Source organism: Xiphophorus maculatus, chromosome 5, assembly GCF_002775205.1.
Source record: "Xiphophorus maculatus strain JP 163 A chromosome 5, X_maculatus-5.0-male, whole genome shotgun sequence".
In the NCBI taxonomy this organism is placed as follows: domain Eukaryota; kingdom Metazoa; phylum Chordata; class Actinopteri; order Cyprinodontiformes; family Poeciliidae; genus Xiphophorus; species Xiphophorus maculatus.
The window spans coordinates 15,317,469-15,335,103 of record NC_036447.1 but is presented as its reverse complement, the minus strand read 5'-3'; the positions used below and the strand labels follow the sequence as shown (position 1 = coordinate 15,335,103).

General features: G+C 37.4%; 3 protein-coding genes across 3 annotated transcripts; 2 read left to right on the top strand and 1 right to left on the bottom strand.

The window, feature by feature from the left end:
• Positions 1-98: 98 nt before the first annotated feature.
• On the bottom strand, positions 99-10,758 carry dhx15 (DEAH-box helicase 15). The gene is made up of 14 exons (XM_005807147.3): positions 10,605-10,758; positions 7,865-8,207; positions 7,519-7,712; positions 7,243-7,402; positions 5,791-6,009; positions 5,537-5,704; positions 5,364-5,450; positions 4,898-5,047; positions 4,655-4,763; positions 4,378-4,569; positions 2,726-2,848; positions 958-1,148; positions 651-820; positions 99-541 (listed from the first exon to the last, which is right to left on the bottom strand). The coding sequence occupies exons 1-14, from the start codon at positions 10,667-10,669 to the stop codon at positions 424-426; spliced, it is 2,289 nt and encodes a 762-aa protein (XP_005807204.1). The 5' UTR covers positions 10,670-10,758; the 3' UTR covers positions 99-423.
• A 2,622-nt stretch (positions 10,759-13,380) lies between these two features.
• Positions 13,381-14,406, top strand: LOC111608669. The gene is made up of 3 exons (XM_023334317.1): positions 13,381-13,720; positions 13,851-14,010; positions 14,106-14,406. The coding sequence occupies exons 1-3, from the start codon at positions 13,381-13,383 to the stop codon at positions 14,404-14,406; spliced, it is 801 nt and encodes a 266-aa protein (XP_023190085.1).
• Positions 14,407-15,429: 1,023 nt separating this feature from the next.
• sod3 (superoxide dismutase 3) lies at positions 15,430-17,550 on the top strand. The gene is made up of 2 exons (XM_005807148.2): positions 15,430-15,562; positions 16,632-17,550. The coding sequence occupies exons 1-2, from the start codon at positions 15,549-15,551 to the stop codon at positions 17,263-17,265; spliced, it is 648 nt and encodes a 215-aa protein (XP_005807205.1). The 5' UTR covers positions 15,430-15,548; the 3' UTR covers positions 17,266-17,550.
• The last annotated feature ends 85 nt before the right edge of the window (positions 17,551-17,635 follow it).

The window sequence follows — 17,635 nt, the reverse complement described above, 5'->3', positions numbered from 1 at the left end:
CAAAGCCAAGACATAGTTCAAACTTGAAGCAACAAAAAAACTCCCCATCAAATAATTTTTGTCACACCAATCCAGCAAAAAAAATTTATCCACAAAAGTAAAGTCAAAGCTTGTTTATTTAAGAAACAAAGCAAGCACAGATCTTTGTTATGGCTCCAAAGGCTCCTGAATTAAATTCAACCACATCTATAAGACCTGCTCCAGATAATTTCTTTTGAAAATCATATTAAGCTGGATCTAACGACTGCTGCTGATATTTCATGTCATTACACCTACTTACAGAACCGACATTGATGGGAAAACAAAAATAAGCAAACAAATACTAAAAATCAAAAAGCCAATGTTTGAACATTAAAGTACAATGATACAGAAAGATCTAAAACTACAGTATGCAGGTTGTTTTCCAGGATACTTCGACTATATTCAGTACTGGGTGTACTCTTTGCTCTCTAGTTTGGCAATAATTCGCTCCAGCTGTCTTTTAGCTTCACATTGTGGAAAGTTACTCATGTCATAGTACTGTGGTGCAATCTTCACCAACCTGCAACAAAGAGGAAAACATGAACAATCTCGTCAGTGAGATGACAATTTAAACTCATTCAATGCAGTTAACCTGCAGGAATTCATGATAAACCTATCAGTGCACATACCACTCTGGTTTGATGTCTGTGCAAGTGCGGATGTAGTTCTTGGTGGTGAGAACAAATTCATTGTAGAGCACCCACTCAGGTTTGTGGTCCAGGACTGTGGATGGGTGCAGCTGGACCACCTGGTTGTCTTTCACTGTGAGGTAATGGCCTGTGCGCTCCAAATGAGCCACCTGAAAGGAGAACAAGTATTATTAATATTACAATCTTTAAAAAAAAAAAAAAAAAAAGCAATAAAAGACCAAAAATTGTATGCATCAACATCTCTGATGAAGCTTTTTACACTAATATTTTTACACCAATAGCTCACCTGCATGAAGAAGCCGGTGCAGAGCGCTCGTCGGATATTGATGTAGTAATCTCTGCTGGTAAACTCTGTGCTACGCCGAGGCAGACTGAAGCGGTCCATAATCCTGGACAGCTGCTGACGTACATTGTCAGCAGACATCAGCGAGCGGTAGTTGACAAAGTTGTCATAACACCACTGATTAGCTTCATGGTCTGGAAAAAAAGAAGGATTTGAGTCAAGATAACTACTTTTCAAGACTTTTAAGCTTTAAATGAACCTGAACAGCAGCATTGTTTTATAGTCGAGCTGTAATGTGGTACTTTTACGAATAAATTGGAAATGGCAAACTTCATAAAAAGAATATGAATGGTTTAGTTCCTGGTTTCCATGAGACGTGTGTCCTGTTTGGATCAACTCTGAGTTATGCATGTGAGAAACTAGTGGAAGTAGATCATTTGTTGGTTACAACAGTTGTCCAACTGAGGCTACCATGCTGTCATTCTTGCTCTGTTGACTGCCATAGTGAAAGAATAATAATGATGAAAATTCCCCAACTACCTTAAACATTTAATGCTACCACAGAACAGACAAAACTGGATTTGCACTGATAGAGGTTTTAGATTTATAGTTTTCTTCCAGCTCTGACTTGTTGATTCCACTTTTGGAAAATGATGTATGATCTCAGGAGTTAAACTCGCATACAAACTCTGGTGTGTAGACTTTCATTTTATTTAACAGCTAAATGTAACCAATTTCAATCATAGGAAATTATGCTCCAGAGAAAGTAGTTTCAATCCAACAGAAAATTAAAGGATTGAGAGATTAAAAAAAAAAACTGATTTATCAATATATGACCTACCAACTGTCACAGGGAAAAACTCTCAAAAACAGCATCGTATCTAAATATTTCAGACTGCAGCCGCATTAGGCCCTTTAATAATATTTTTTTAAGACTTCTATCTCTAAATAATTTGGTTTACATGATGGAATCAATGGCAAATCAATGCCAATTGTACATTTAACAAAATCAATTACAAGATGCTTCAAGTGTTTTCATAACTACCACAAGAGGGAGACAAATTTTGTGTTTTGAATGTCAATAGATGAAGTGATTCAGGTGCATATATATATATATATATATATATATATATATATATATATATATATATATATATATATATATATATATATATATATATATATATATCAGTTTGGAAGCATGGAAATTGCTCAATAAAATATGTTAAAACAAAAAGGTTTGTTGTAGCTTTTACAGAACTGTAACATAGGCTCCAAGTCCAGTTTAACAACTGCAACTGTATTGGGAGTGAAGTCAACAGTGAAAGCTAAGACTGATATTCATAGCGGGGTAAGAGGTAGAGGGGAAAAATCTTTAATGCAACCCAGGTAGGTACATTAAAATCTAATATTCTTAACTCAAGTGTAATGTTATCATAAAACCATGCGGTTGATAAAAGCCAAAAGTTAGACTTAAGATTCTTACTGTTCATCTTATCTACAATTGAAGCTGAGAAATTAGGACTAAATAAACAGCAACATCTCCATCAAGATTTTACATCTACAGTTTTTAGAAGATGATTTTAAAAAGCAAATTGACATTTTTGTTAATATCCAAATGTTTTCTAACATGCTTTGATCCGAGTCTTCTATCATCAAATGAGCCTGAAAGGTTTCCTGCATCTTCTGTATTTTCTGGGCATCACTTACAAAGAACAAGAAGAAAGAAAAGCATGCTAACTAAAAGTGGAACTAAAGGCTTGACACTCACTTTGTTTGAAGGCGTGGTAGACATTGAGCAGCGTCAAGTGGTCTCCATCAATGTGAGCAAATCTCATCTTGGACTCGTCCGCTGCCTTCTTAGCCTCCGTGGGACGGACAAAACACTGTGGGACTAAACAAGGTTGGTATGGGCCCCAACAAAGCCGCCCATAGGGATGAGTCAAACATTCACAGAAAAATGGAGCAAAGCCTATGATGCTAGGGCACTTGACACTGCGTTGGGACAGGGCAGGACCACACTCTATCAAAGGGGGATCTGCAGGCTTTTCTCAAGGTCATTTCCAACAGTAATGGCTATAAGCTCGTAGAGAGTGGGGGGGTCATTTAACCACATCTGTAAAACAAGAGTTTTCACACAACTATAAAGTGTTAGAAACACCAACAAGGTTTGATTTATGCAGGATTGATAGGTTTTACTTTTAAACATGTAACGTCTTCTCTTTAACTACACATGACATTGACAAACAATAATATATCTAATTATATACTTCGGAATAAGTCATAAGCATTAAGCAAAATCTGAAATAGCATAAGTGGTGCCTGCCCTATCCACAGGCTGTTTACAAAAGGCTTCAAGTAGGTAAACAAAACCTACAATTTAAAGACCGCATGCAACACTTTCACTTAAAAAGTTGCATAGGTGCTCAAGCATATACTTTAATTTTAACAGCAGTAGTGTATTTAAGTCATGTAAATTTGATGATGTTCAATGTTTTAGTAAACTAGTAATTATGATTTTTCAAAGCAACTTCACCTTATAATGTTATAAATAAGCATAAGCAGGCCATGGATGCTGTTTTAAAAATAAGGTGAACAATAAGGCTGCAAAACATAAAAAAATATACATCACCATCTTAAAACAACTTTGTACAACACCGTGAAGGACTGTTTGAAAGTCAACAAGTGTTTGCTAAAATATTAAAAATAAAAACTGAACACTGTGTATGCCAAGAATATATTCAAGGTGTTGGATGAACCAACTGTAGTAACTGCACATGTCTGACTCAGATTACTTTGCCTAAGATGCTAAAAGTCCCAAAGATTGTTGGAAGCAAAGATGAAAAGAGGAAGATTGGGAGAAAATGGAAATTTATCATAATGGCTTTCATTTCTTACCAATAATAATTTCCACTGCATGATTTTTATTAGCCCATCTGGACCATGTGTTATTTATTATTTCACCATCATGTCATGTTGTAAGCTCATTGTTTTGGCAGGTTGGGGTGTTGAATGAATTACTTTATCTTCTATTACTTTTGTTTAGCTTCGACATCACAGTAACCAATGATCTTCAGGACCAGAAATATTTTAGCAGTAGTGAGTTCTATGTCACTCACTTTCTCTGAAATTACATTCATAAAGGATTTCAACTTTAGCATTGGATGTCAGAAACATTTGAGGTTTTGAACAAACTTATTAAAACCTTGGTGTACACTGAAATACCGATTGCCCCGTACCTCGTCACAATCATTTTATAATAATCATCGACCAGTCTTTAACTGGTATAAAGTTAAAGATTGGAGTCAAACCTATTAGAATAATGCGAAGAAATAACATGGCTGGTTATTTCAAACGAGTGTTTCCCTTAAGAAGCTTGGCCTTTTAAAGGCAAGAAGGTGTCAGCCCAGTCCTGGGCATTACCTGACAGCATGGCAGTGATGGAGAGGATCTCATTGGAGCAGTTAAACTCGCAGCTTGCTATGACCATCTTGGCCAGCTGAGGATCCAACGGGAATTCTGCCATCATGGAGCCAAGTTCAGTCAGGTCACCATCATCGTTGAGAGCGGCCAGATAATTGAGCAGCTCAAGAGCCCTCATTAGCGTTTCAGGAGCTGCATTGGTGGGGAGTGAAGGGTGATCAGGATCCGCAAGTCAACTGGTCAACATGACTTTTCTTCGGAATCAAACATTACTCACCTGGAGGGTCCATGAAGTCAAAGTGGACAAGATCATCAATGCCCAACTTCTTCAACTGCAGCACAACAGATCCCAAATTGGACCGAAGAATCTCTGGATATGTATTATCCTGGAAAAGCATAAATTTAATGATAAGTTTGTCTTGTCCATTTTTGTTACTAAAAACAAGAAAAACTACAACATCAAAAAGACCGGGAAAGCAGGAAGGGCGTGAACCAACTTCCCACTTCCGCAGCGACTCACCTGCATTTCTGTTTTGTAGGCCTTCTCTGTATAGAGGCGAAAACATTTCCCTGGGCGTGTTCTGCCGGCTCTTCCTGCCCTCTGCTGTGCTGAAGCTTTACTGATGGCTGTGACTAGCAGAGACTCAACTCTGATGCGGGGATTGTACACCTAGACATATATTATAAAGTATGTAACACACATGTTTAAAGCTGCATGTACAGTGGGACAAAAAAACAGATAAACTAAACCAACACCAGTAGACTTAGAAAAAATATTTCAGAAATAAATATTGAATAATACCAAATTAAGCAATTCACAATGCTAAGCTGAGAAAAACCACCCCACAGCATGATACCACTATGTCCATGTTACAACGTGGACACGGTCTGTCTATGCATGTTGGTCAAAAAGTGCAATTTTGGTCCTGTTTGACCACTTTTACAAGGTACTGTATATAGAATAAACAGGGTTCCTTTTAACTCACCTTCTGTTTGGCAAATCCGGGGTCAATGACAAACACAACACCATCAATTGTTAGCGACGTCTCAGCGATATTTGTTGACACAACAACCTGAAGGGGAAAGCAACAGTTTAAATATTCATTCAAGAATGTAAACAGTGGGAGCCATTTAGAATCATCCATTTTTGCCAGCAAACCTTTCTCCCAATAGCGCCGTTTGGCTTCCTTGGAGGAGGTGGCTCAAAGATCCTCTGCTGCTGCTGTGGGGGCAACGTGGAATACAGTGGAATGATTTTGATGTCTCCGACGTCAGGGCCAAGGTCGTCAACTTCTCGTTTGATTCTCTTACAGGCTTCATCAATTTCCTGAAAGAAAGGACAATGATTTGTCTTCCTCATTCAGGACAAACAACGATATTCAATAACGTACTTGAAAGTATTGTAAGTATTACCTCTTGACCTGTGAGGAACAGAAGGACGTCACCTTCATCCTCTTCACACATGTGAATCTGAATGACGGTACGAATAGCTGCCTCCAGGTAGTCCCGCTCCGGTTCAGGGGTGTAGAAGATCTCTACAGGATGTGTGCGTCCAGGAATGGTCAGCAGAGGGCAGCTGTCGAAGTACACTTGGAACTTTCCTGCATCCAGGGTGGCACTCATCACAATTACCTGTGCAGAGAACAATATGATCACTGTTCTTATTTAAAAATTATGCTTCTAATTATGAAGCTATGTGAGCTCCGAGTCTTTAATGTCAACAGAACATTAGATGAATATCCTTTAGTAACCATTGATGAAGGGCCTGTTTCACATTGGGCAACCTGACAAGCTACTTTTCCCACACCTAAAAAAAAGTAGTCAGCAATTTATAGAACAACTTTGTGAAGAAAGTCTGCATTTGTTGACTTCGTAACACAATAATTATTATATGTTGATGTTTCAATAAACTATGAATGCTCCAAAGAAAACTGATGACCAGAACAGTAGGATTTTTATCTCGACAGGTCCTGATTAGCAGTGAGCAAGTTGTTTGAAAACTCAAATAAAATGCATCATATTACTCACCCTTCCTAAAACAAAACAAAAAATAGGCCGACCTTAACATTATTATTATTAATAATGTTGTAACGCTGTTTTTTATTTCTGCCTCCTGACCAGGTCTCTCTTGCAAAAGAGATCTTTTGATCTCAATTGGACACACTTGATTACACAATGATTATATTATAAAAAAAGAAATTAAAATATATCAAAATGATACTGCTTTTTTAGAACTGAAACATATAAAATTTAAGTTATGCTTGGGATGTAACGCTAACTATGCTAATTAAGATGTAAGTTTGCTCACTCAAAGATCAAACAAACTTTCATTTTGCAGAGAACACTTCAGAGTGTAACTGATATTTTAAATATCCAAAATAAAACATAAAACAGAAATGAAAACCACTTACAAGCAAAACCATATAAAAATGATTACGATGGCTCTGTAAACAAATTTGACCTTCAAAAAATATTAATCAGAATGGAATTTTTTTGCTCATTTTAATTTATTATGCAAATAATTGATTATAATTGCATATTGCTACAAGCTTAATTCTGCCTTTTCTAAAATGGCAGTAAAACTTATATTGATGTCCACTCTCTGCATTCAGTGGTGTGACATGACAATATAAACAGTGATTTTTTGTTCATGACACAGATATTAGGAAAAACCATTTTGGAAGCTATATATTCTGAACAAGACTTCAGAATTAGATAAAATCTTATTGGAATGTCAAAACATTATCAAAACCAACGTTGAGATTTCCATTACAAATCTTAGATATCTTAAACAATGGTGTTATTGTTACTGAAAAACAATAATAATAAAAATAACATTAAAGTATATATAGTACGAAAACCCACCTTCAGATCCTGTCTTTGACGAACCACTTCCTTTAACACGCCCATCAGGATGTCTGTGGCCAGAGTTCGTTCGTGGGCCTCATCCAGAATGATCACACCATATCGCTCCAGCAGAGGATCATTCATAGCCTCTCTCAGTAACATACCATCTGTCATGTATCTGCAGGAAATAACAGTGTTTTAATAAACTGCACATTTCTGGTGCAAGATCAATTCTGATTGCTGTGGAACATCATCCTTGAACTAAAAAACCCTCTTCAGAAAAGCAGCCCTTACTTTAATATAGTCTTGGCAGAGCTGCAGTCCTCAAATCTGATGGAGTAGCCGACTTCCTGTCCAAGCATGACATCCATTTCGTCTGCAACCCTTTGAGCCACACTCATGGCAGCCACTCTCCTCGGCTGAGTACAAGCTACGGCCCGCTTAGGACCAGGCAAGGCCCTCACCATGTCCACACACCACTGAGGAATCTGAAGATTGAAATAAAGGCAACAATTTAGAAAACTTTGAACATTATTATTTCATAAAGGATTCTTTCAAATCTTCCATTTAACTCTTAATTTCTAGATTTTCCCAGCTGTTCCTTAAACTGGATTAGGCTGGATCTGTATGAATATCATACCTGTGTTGTTTTTCCAGAGCCAGTCTCTCCAACAAGGACAAAGCTCTGATGGCGTGTAATGATGTCGCTGAAGCTTTCTTTGTACTCCCACACCGGAAGCTGTAGCCTTTTCTTCAGGATCTCGTAGTAGCGCGGCGTGTGTGGCAGATTGGTGAATGGGTTAATCTGCTGGTGCATGTTCATCTGCTTGACAGGGGGTATGCTCGACATCAACGGCATGCTGTTAGAGGGAGCGGCCGACAACTTGGTGTCCCTGTCCCGGTCTCTGTCCCTGTCGCGATCTCTGTCTCGATCCCTGTCTCTGGAACGGTCCTCACGGTCTCTGTCGCGGTCTCTGTCTCTCCTTTGAGAGTAAAAATAGTGCTTCATCAGCAACAATTTCATGATACAATCAAGTACTATCAATACAAATTTCTAAAACAACAAAGTATGAGAAAAAGCAGTTTACGGTTTTCTGTGAAAATATTTTAAATCTTCCACAATAGAAATACAATGCACTAACAACACATCAATATAAAGCCCTCCTGAATAACAGATGTATAAAGCATGAATATTTATTATTTTACAAAATCGAGCTCATGTGACAGATGAGCATATTGCATTCAGGAACGCCAAAACCTCTTAATGAAACAAGAATCTATCCAAAGGAGACTCGTTTTAAACTGAGAAATAATACTAGATCAGAAGATTTCAAAGCTGATATTTCTGACCCATAACCACATAAAGAGGAAATGAGATCACAACTTTCACTGACTGAACAAAAACATTCCTGATAAGCTAATTACACAAGGACATCCTAACACCGCAAACAGCCTCAATTACCACTGCACAATTTCTGTTCAATTATGAGCACTGGTTCATAACATGTTAAAATGATAGCAAAACCTAAAGAACAATAAACTTTCACTTTTAAATTCAGCTTGATTTCAGGAGATTATTTTTATGTCAATATTGTGTTTTGCCAATTCCACAACTTCTGCAATTGTTGAATTTATTAGTTAGACAATTTTTAGTGGGTTTATGTCTGTTTTGAACTTGTGCAAAGTAAACTTTAGGAACAGAATAATCATTTATTGGTCCTTATTGAGGAGATTTAAGTGTATCAGCAGCTCAGCCGTAGGCAAAGGGAGAGCCCCAAGATCCACATAAATAAGTATTAAAAATAAAATAGAAATTTCACTGCAACATCAAATATAAGAAAACCATAATGTTATGAAAAAACAGCAGATTATAAGAAACATACAAGTGTATTAAAAATTTAAATAGCAATTTTGTATTTTTGTGCAAAAAAAAAGAATAATTGAAAAGAGAGAGAAGGTGCTCATTCTGCATGCCATCATATTGCGGTTTCTTTACACTGCAAAAGAACCAATCGCTCCAGGGCAATCATTTTGACACATATGGACATTTAATCTGCTCTAGAGAAGGTTAGGTTGCCAGACTAAAGAGAATAAAGTTACAATAAAGACAGACCTGGGTAAAAGGTTATTCAGATTCAAGTTACTGAAACTCCCATACAAGTGTTGAAGTGATAGCATAGGCCACTGGTCTGACAGTTACTAAGAAATTGCTATTTACAGTTTTTACAACCATAGTTGTAACTTTTAGTGGGAAATACAGGGGTGAATATGAATATTGGAGCGCTAATAGGCATATGCAGTCAAAAAGATTAGCATTGATCTTTGCTTCAGTTACCACTACAAAGGAAGTGCAGTGGCCAACATTTCAAGAACCCTTGTAGAAACTGAAGTGGACCGCATTGACGTTGCTGTGGCTACTGATATAAAAATGAAAACCTAGAAGGAATGGGCCAATGCAAGCTAATAATGTATTCCTGCATTTACAAGTAATTCCAGCAGGGCCGTTCTGGTTTTTCTCCAAACTGGAATTTTAATTTCTATGTCAAACATACACTTAAAATTGATACCATTACGCTTCTTGTTTTAAGGCAATACAGCCCAAAACAGAATCCTATTATGGCGCTATTTTAAATTGTGAAGATAAAGTCAAAGAACGTTTCTATACTTTCAAAACAATAGTCAATCGATCTTAACCTAATCGGCAAAAAAATTAACAATAATAAAGACAATAAAACGCAACTGAATAAAACTGAATACAAATAAGACACGTAACAACAAAGGATTGAATTTTCTTCTCAACTAGAACTGCAAGGTAGTTAAAAAACTTTGTACCTAGGGAAGTGACACTCAAATAGCCCTGATGTCTTACTACAGAGGCGCGAATGGCACTGAACACTGGAAACACTTATCGCGTCAAAGCAACACTACATAACTTTCTAACTTCAAAGATTACATAATACTTAATATTTTAAAATATGCATCAATTTCGTTGCATTAAGCCACAATCTCTGACAATGCAGCTAAGGCTATCTAAATTGCGCAACTTTGAAGATGTCCTGAATGAGCTATTAGCATGTGGCTAATACCGTTAGCCCCGCACGTGCAGAGAACGTTGATAATTCGTTTCTCAAGATAAGTTCACCTCCATTGGCTCTCAGATATCTCTAAAGCAATAACAAGCACTTGTAGTCCCGTATCAGAGGAGCGCTCATGTGCTGAGGGGAGGAAGCAAATCAAAATAAGCTGCATCGCTAACAGCAGAGGTTATTTTTGTTTCGGCTTTTTGGCTGGCACTTAGCTTACTGAACTAGCACCGGCTAACGTCTAGCTCTTAGCTTCATTGTTCCAGGGGGATGAACACGCTGTGCAGCTTCACCTACCCGTCAGACCGTTTCTTACTGGAGGAGTAATCATCGCCCAAGTCCAAACGGTGTCTTTTGGACATATTGGTTAGGAAAATGTAGTTTATCGATACCGCCAACACAACAGTGCTGCGCCAAATGCAACTACCAGTTTCCTGATTCCTGCGCTGTGTCTTTCCACATTTGTTTTACAGATTGTAACACCGCCACCTGCTGGTTTGGATCCTACTGCATGATTTATCTCACATGTCTCCATTTCTGAAGTCACCAATAGTGGAGTACAGTTTGCTTTTAAATGGCCACATTTTAAATAAAACAATTTCAGAAAGATTCAGAAAGATAAAATTATGTCAGATAATGCAATGGCTGACTCAAATCATTTATAACATTACCTTACAGATTTTGAAATCTCACTAATTTTTGCACATTGAAGCCGGAGAACTTATTAATTAAATGCCGATGAGATTTTATCTGTTATATATACACAATTAAGATTACAAATGTTTTATTTTTCAATTATTTTTCTAATTTTTCTTCATTTTTTCCTGACAGCTAGTACTTTAGGTAGTACTTTAAAACAGAACTGATATAAACTAAATAACAGTGAAACAGAAATTCAGGGTAAAAAATGTCTATATATATATATATATATATATATATATATATATATATATATATATATATATATATATACATATATATATATATATATATATATATATATATATATATGAATGCTTGCAAAGCATTTAGTGAATCAATCTAGTTCTAGATTTAATCTAGTTCTTCTAGATGTCATAATCAGTCGTGACATCACTCATCTGTGACATTATAATTTCAAGAGTAAGGAGAGAATTTTTCAGTGATGCAGAATTCTTCTGTCCTCATTTTCACTCAGGAGAGCAGAAAATCCACATCCAACAGAGTTTGAAGAAGTTTGAAACTGATCACAACTGTCTTACAAACAGAGCAAGAACAAGAATCTTGTGATGTTTCCCTTCAGAAAGGTAAAACATATATATATATATATCAATGGATGACTGAATGATCAGTTGTACTTGTATATTGCTGGTTTTTGTAGGCCATGTTTTTATTTTCTGCCTCTCAGCATAATTTCTCTGTATTTTGTACATTTTAGATAAATGTAAAAGGCATTTATCCAAAATGATTGCTGATGGGAAAAAAGCATATATCTAATTTAAAACTTAGTAAAGTCACCATCACTTTGACCTTAAAATCATCTATAATTTGCTGTACAAAATTTACAAAAATCTGGATTTATTTTATGGCTCAGTTGTGTGGCACACTTTAGCTAAAATAAGCACAGGGATGTGTTTTCACCCAAATGAACTGTTAACATTAAGCTTGTGAGGTCACCCAAAAGATGTAAATTGAAATTAGGTTGAAACAAACAAACAAACAAACAAACAAGCAAACAAACAAACCAACGAAAAAGCAAACATACATATAAACAAACAAAAATATGCAGTCATTCGAACTGTATATTTGGATAAATGTTTTATCCAAACATTTTATGTCATGATGTTTTTATTCTTATAAAAACATCATCTAGTCACCAGTTGGGAAATGCGAAACAAACATTACATTTTGTTAAGTGACATGATCAAAATGATCAATACATATCAAGTATGTTGCCATTATGGTTCAAAGGCAACTCTAAACAGGTGGTTTTTAGCCTTGAATTAAATTAAGTCAGTGTTTCATCTATTTAGCAGTTTTCCGATTTGTGGAGAACAGAAGACACCTAAAGTGTCTTAAAATCTCAAATGTTTTATTTCATGTTTGCAAATGTGTGCTAAGATAGATAAAACATTTTTGCTATAATCTGAATTACTCTAGGAAGTATTTTTACATACTTAATTACACTGAAGTATTTTTCTTTCTTTCAGAGCAAAAGAGTGGGACCTCCCACTAAGAGAAGCAGCAAAGCTGTTTCCTTTCTGTCTCCTCACACAACTGCAATTTCTGACCCTGCGCACATGTCCATATTAGGTTTGGGACAACCTAAACAGTTTGCTGCTGACTTGGATGAGCTGTTGCCATCAACCTCTAGCTCAAAGACTAAAGATCATCAAGATGGAGCTGGAGACTTTGCAAGAACAAAGGCTTCCCATTACCAGCCAAACGAAGGAGCAGCATTTAAAAGGCTTTTTAAAAGCCAGCGAGTTGTTCACCAACACCAACAGACAGTGAGCGAACCTCCACATGAATCTGAGCCTAAATCTGCTGAGAAGAAAGGAAAATCTAGTAGAAGGATATTTCATAAACCAAAAAGTAGAAAGCACATTAAATCAGCAGAAAAGGACAGTCAGGAGGCAGAGCAAGAGCTGGATGTTGAGGCAGAACAAACTAACACAAAATCTGTTCACACTTCTCTTGAACACAGCTCAATGTGGTCCAATATTTTGGACCAAAATCAAAAGTTTGACTATAACGTTGTGTCAGCTTCCTCCCCAAATATGCTACCTAGTTTTTCTGATGTTGAGAAGAATTGTTTCGATACAGAAAAAAAAGCAAAAAACAGCATAAAAACTGCCATTGAGCCCAGTGGAAAAGATTTATGTGAGATGAAACCAGGTGAAACCTTTAAAAATATGAAAGAAAAAGCAAAAAAGAGTAAGTCAAGCTGAATCTAGCTGTTATTTTGATGTGTCAAACCGACGTCTTGTCAAACATTCCGCTCTGTTGAAGACATTTGGGTTGGCTGTGAAAACAGAAATAAGTTTTATCCATTTTAAAGTATCTGTCTTCATTCACAGGCTCATTCCAAACAATGAACTGCCACCAAGCAGGGAAAACCGTCATGGAGAACAAGTCACCAGGTCCCTTGGAACATCACATGGGATCTGTGGAAACTGTAAAAGGAAATGCTGATACTTCTGGCAGCTACAATCAGTTTTACAGATTTAAGAAAAATGTTTTCTTCTTTGACATGGATCCATCCTTCAAAGAAAACAAACAGCAAAGCAATGCTGATCCAGCTGTTGGTGCAGAGAAACGCTACATTTCTGGAGACACTGGTACAGAAAGTATGCCACCATCTTCTAGGATCTCTGCTAAAAGTGCAGGAACTGATCAGCGATTACAGAACAAGCAAGATGAGGATCAGGAAGGTGAGTCTGGAATCTACTTTGAAAGGAGGATCACCTCCTAATACAAACATTAGGAATATTACAGAATAAATCATAAAGCCATGAACATCAGAACAGAACTGACAAAGTTTTTTTTCTCCTAATTTTTCAGGTCATGAACACATTTCTTTCAAGACCATGAGGTCCATCACTGAGGCGTCAAGTTACTCAGATTTGTTCCTTAATCCCCTGGAGACACTTCGTCAAATTATTCCACCCAACCAACCCAGAAGAGCTTCATCAGAACTGAGCTTTAAGCATTTCTCTGATAGGTATGTTCTATGACTTTTTCACCCAGTTTTCTCAAACGTTGGTATTCATTCACATTTTCATGTCTGTGACTCATTTTTAATCATCCCATTTCTAGTTTCGAAAAGAGAGTATACAGGTGTTGTTTAGAGGTCTACCTGAAGTCTTGCCTGCGTCAGTGGAGGGAGATGAAGCAGAAACGTTCGTCGGAGTCGGCCACCGAGAGTCTTAAAGAACCTACCAGCTCCTCTGCAGAGGGTTGGGCAGAGACAGTTACTGAAAGGCTGTCCTCACAACCCGATGCTCATCCGACAAATGTTAGGTCCATTCATAGCTGCTTCAAAAGATTCACAAACTTGGTGCAGGAAAGACTTTCCCAGCTGTTCAAGATACGCATTGTTGTGACCATCTACCGTTGATGGTTCTGACTGAGATGAACCAAGGAGCATTTTTCACTTTAAAATAAAAATTCTCAACTATTAACTTTGTGTGTTTTATGCTTTTGCTTCATGCATTAAATGTAATTCTAATGACCATTGCTGTTTGCATTAACCTAAGATTTAAAATTAATTCCCAACAAGGTGTAATCTGCTAAGTCAATTTTGAAAGCAAGTTTAGAGACACAAATGGTATCTCGGCTGTTTTGCAATTTTCAGGAAGTTTGCTCTGGATTAGAGGAGCAGAAAAACAGAAATGCTGTTTCTCCGTGTTTGATTCTGGTTCTGGAGAGACGTCTAAGAGTTGTAAGACACTGACCCTGGAGGCCTGGATTTGAAGGCCTCTGCTGTACAGTCTGAGATGGAGCTCTTGCATCTTCTCTAAACAGTGAACTCCAGAAGTTCAGTCCTGGGAAGATTGATAGCGGTCTTGAATGTTGACCAAAAAGAAATGATTTTTCCAACAACAGAATGATGGAATTTTAAAAGTTTGAAACTCCTTAACAGATAGGCAAACTGTCAAAACGATGATCATACTAACTCATAATCATTTTTGGAAAAGCGTCACCTGACTATTGTCTTGGGCTATTAAAGAGTATCAATACGTCCTGCGATAAAAACATGCTTTCTTACTAAAACACTACGCACATAAAAATCTTGTATTGTAATCCAGTACATACTGTATGGGTTAACAGCGCTCTAACAGCTTGCAATTGCTTGCAGACATTATTGGTTCCTTCCAATTTTTTATTTTATTTATTTATTTTTTACACTTTCTTGCTTTGAAGCAATTTTTGTTGACACACACCAAGTTGCTTGCGCAAAAGCAATAATCTATGGCAATTAAATAAATCGTGCTTTGAGTCGGCAGAGATTGAAGACATCTGTAATTATATATATTTTTCCTCTAAGAAAACATGCGTGACAGACAAAAACGCTCATGCCCCTAACCAATAAGAAAGAGAATGGGGGAAAGGCGCTCCACCCTCGGCATGTAAACGCCCACTGACGCGCACGGACTGTTAGGAAACAGTGGCATCGTGTCTTTTTCAGAGAACCACTATATTGCCGTTCAACAGCGTAAAGAGACATTGAAGCTTGAAGTCTTGTTTTCATTGCTGACCATGCGCATTTACAGGTAAGTGTGCGATCCTACAAGTGCATCTTTTTGCTTACTGCATAACTACTTCAGATTTGCCTGATGAGAAACCCATTTCTTTTAGTCTTTTAAATAATCGAAAATGTGCAACCATGCCAAACATTGGGAGCTTACGTAACTAGTTTCCAAAATGTTAAAAAGTTGTTGGCCAGCAGCATGAAAATGAAGAGCTGAAAACAACGTTTTTGAGACAAACATCACACAGCATGTTTTAGATGTTTTCACACGCCAGATTCAGATAACCGCACTTCAGTAAGAGCTTAATCGGCCATCAATTATAATCACATTTGTTTAAGCAGGGAAAGGTTTGAATCACTGGCTTCAAGACGAGCTCTCTTTTTTTCTTTTTTTGTAAAACAACTCAGTCTTCTTGTGCAAGTTTTTACTTGTAATTTCCAAGTTTAAGTAAAAAAGACATCTTTGTTGACTTACAGGTTCCAAGTTTGGACATGTAAATAAAACAAATTTTTAATAACTATATTCGAAAATCTATTGTTTTTTTTTTTTTTTTGCTTACTTCTTTGTGATTTGTGTCTCTTCTTCAACACAACTTAAATAATGTAATCATTAATAGGATACCATGGACTGGACTTTGTTACCCCTTCTCTACAAGCCATGTGCTTCTGCAATTTAACCGATTAAAATACAAGCTTTTTTTTTAGGTTTCTAAAAAGACCTAAAATACCTGCTAGCAAACACTTGCATATGCTTTTATTTTTGAAAACATCTTGGTTTGTGTAACATGACTAAACTAAAATCTCGTCAGTGTCAGTGATGCAAGTCTCTTCTCACAAGACTGTTTAAACTGTTAAACACAACTTATATGGTGATCAGAGGGCCCAGTGGCCCCAGTGCAAGTCAAACCGCCCCAGAGCAACAGTGGCTTGCCACTATCAACATGTGGATGTGTGTGTGAATGAATTGTTAAGCGCTATGCAAGGAGAAGCTATTTTCTAAAAAGATCTGTTGTTCAAGTTGCTGTTTGTTTATTCCATGGTTTCTGTAATCCATTCTTTTGAGTTGGTCTTCTAATCCTGTTATGATCCAGGTCATCGAGTGGACTCCAAACTGCTCTGCTGGTACTGCTGGCCAGTTGTCAATGCATCTCAGCAAACACCGATACTCTCCTTCCTCCAGAGGTCTCTCAGTACAATGGCACTCTGTATGCAGCCTGCAAAGTGAGACCCAGCACTTCACTTCCTGAGGGGCTTCCCAAGGTATACGGGCAGGTGCTGTTTAAACAAGAGCAGTCTGAGGGAAAGCTTCAAGTCCTCCTTCGGCTCAATGGCTTCCCAACAGAGGATGCTCCAGAACCCAGAGCCGTGCACATCCATCAGTACGGAGACCTGAGCCGGGGATGCGACTCAACCGGTGGTCACTACAACCCGTTTGATGTGAACCATCCTAAACACCCAGGAGACTTTGGTAACTTCATCTCACAGGAAGGACAAATCAAAGTGCTGATTGAATCAGAGGCCACCCTGTTTGGAAACCTGTCTGTGCTCGGAAGAGCGGTGGTGATCCATGAGAAGAGAGACGACTTGGGGCTCGGCGGAGACATCGGGAGCCTGCTCCATGGGAACGCAGGCCGCAGGCTTGCCTGCTGCGTTATTGGGATGTCCTCCTCCAGCCCCTGGAATATGCAACATGAGCGTTTCGCAAGGCAGGTCAGGAGGAACTAGGCTCACAATACAGGAGTGTTGTTTAACACAGAATTTATCCAACTTTTAAGTAGTTGGGAGTATCTGCTCACGGAAGATATATTCATGGTTTACTAAGAATTCAATTTTAAGCCAAATATGCCATAAATAGTACAATTTACATGTGAACTTTTGCTGACCTTAACTTGAACTTTAATAACTTTACTACTCCTCTGAAATTTACTCTAATTATCTGGATAATATGTATTGGATAGCAACTATCATATTTTGTAACATATTAAAAAGACATTCCAATCAATATAAAAACTGTGTATTGAGTCTGTTACAAAATGTCATCTGGGCCTTGTGTGTATGCATTTTTGTTGTTGTTTTAAACAGATTTACAGACATT

Excerpts from the sequence above, each read along its gene's own strand:
- LOC111608669 (XM_023334317.1), top strand. The coding sequence starts at position 13,381 with ATGAACTGCCACCAAGCAGGGAAAACCGTCATGGAGAACAAGTCACCA. Across the intron at positions 13,721-13,850 it reads GCAAGATGAGGATCAGGAAG|GTCATGAACACATTTCTTTC; the intron begins GTGAGTCTGGAA and ends CTAATTTTTCAG. Across the intron at positions 14,011-14,105 it reads TTTAAGCATTTCTCTGATAG|TTTCGAAAAGAGAGTATACA; the intron begins GTATGTTCTATG and ends TCCCATTTCTAG.
- dhx15 (XM_005807147.3), bottom strand. The coding sequence starts at position 10,669 with ATGTCCAAAAGACACCGTTTGGACTTGGGCGATGATTACTCCTCCAGT. Across the intron at positions 5,048-5,363 it reads CCGGATTTGCCAAACAGAAG|GTGTACAATCCCCGCATCAG; the intron begins GTGAGTTAAAAG and ends ATATATGTCTAG. Across the intron at positions 542-650 it reads ACAGACATCAAACCAGAGTG|GTTGGTGAAGATTGCACCAC; the intron begins GTATGTGCACTG and ends TCTTTGTTGCAG.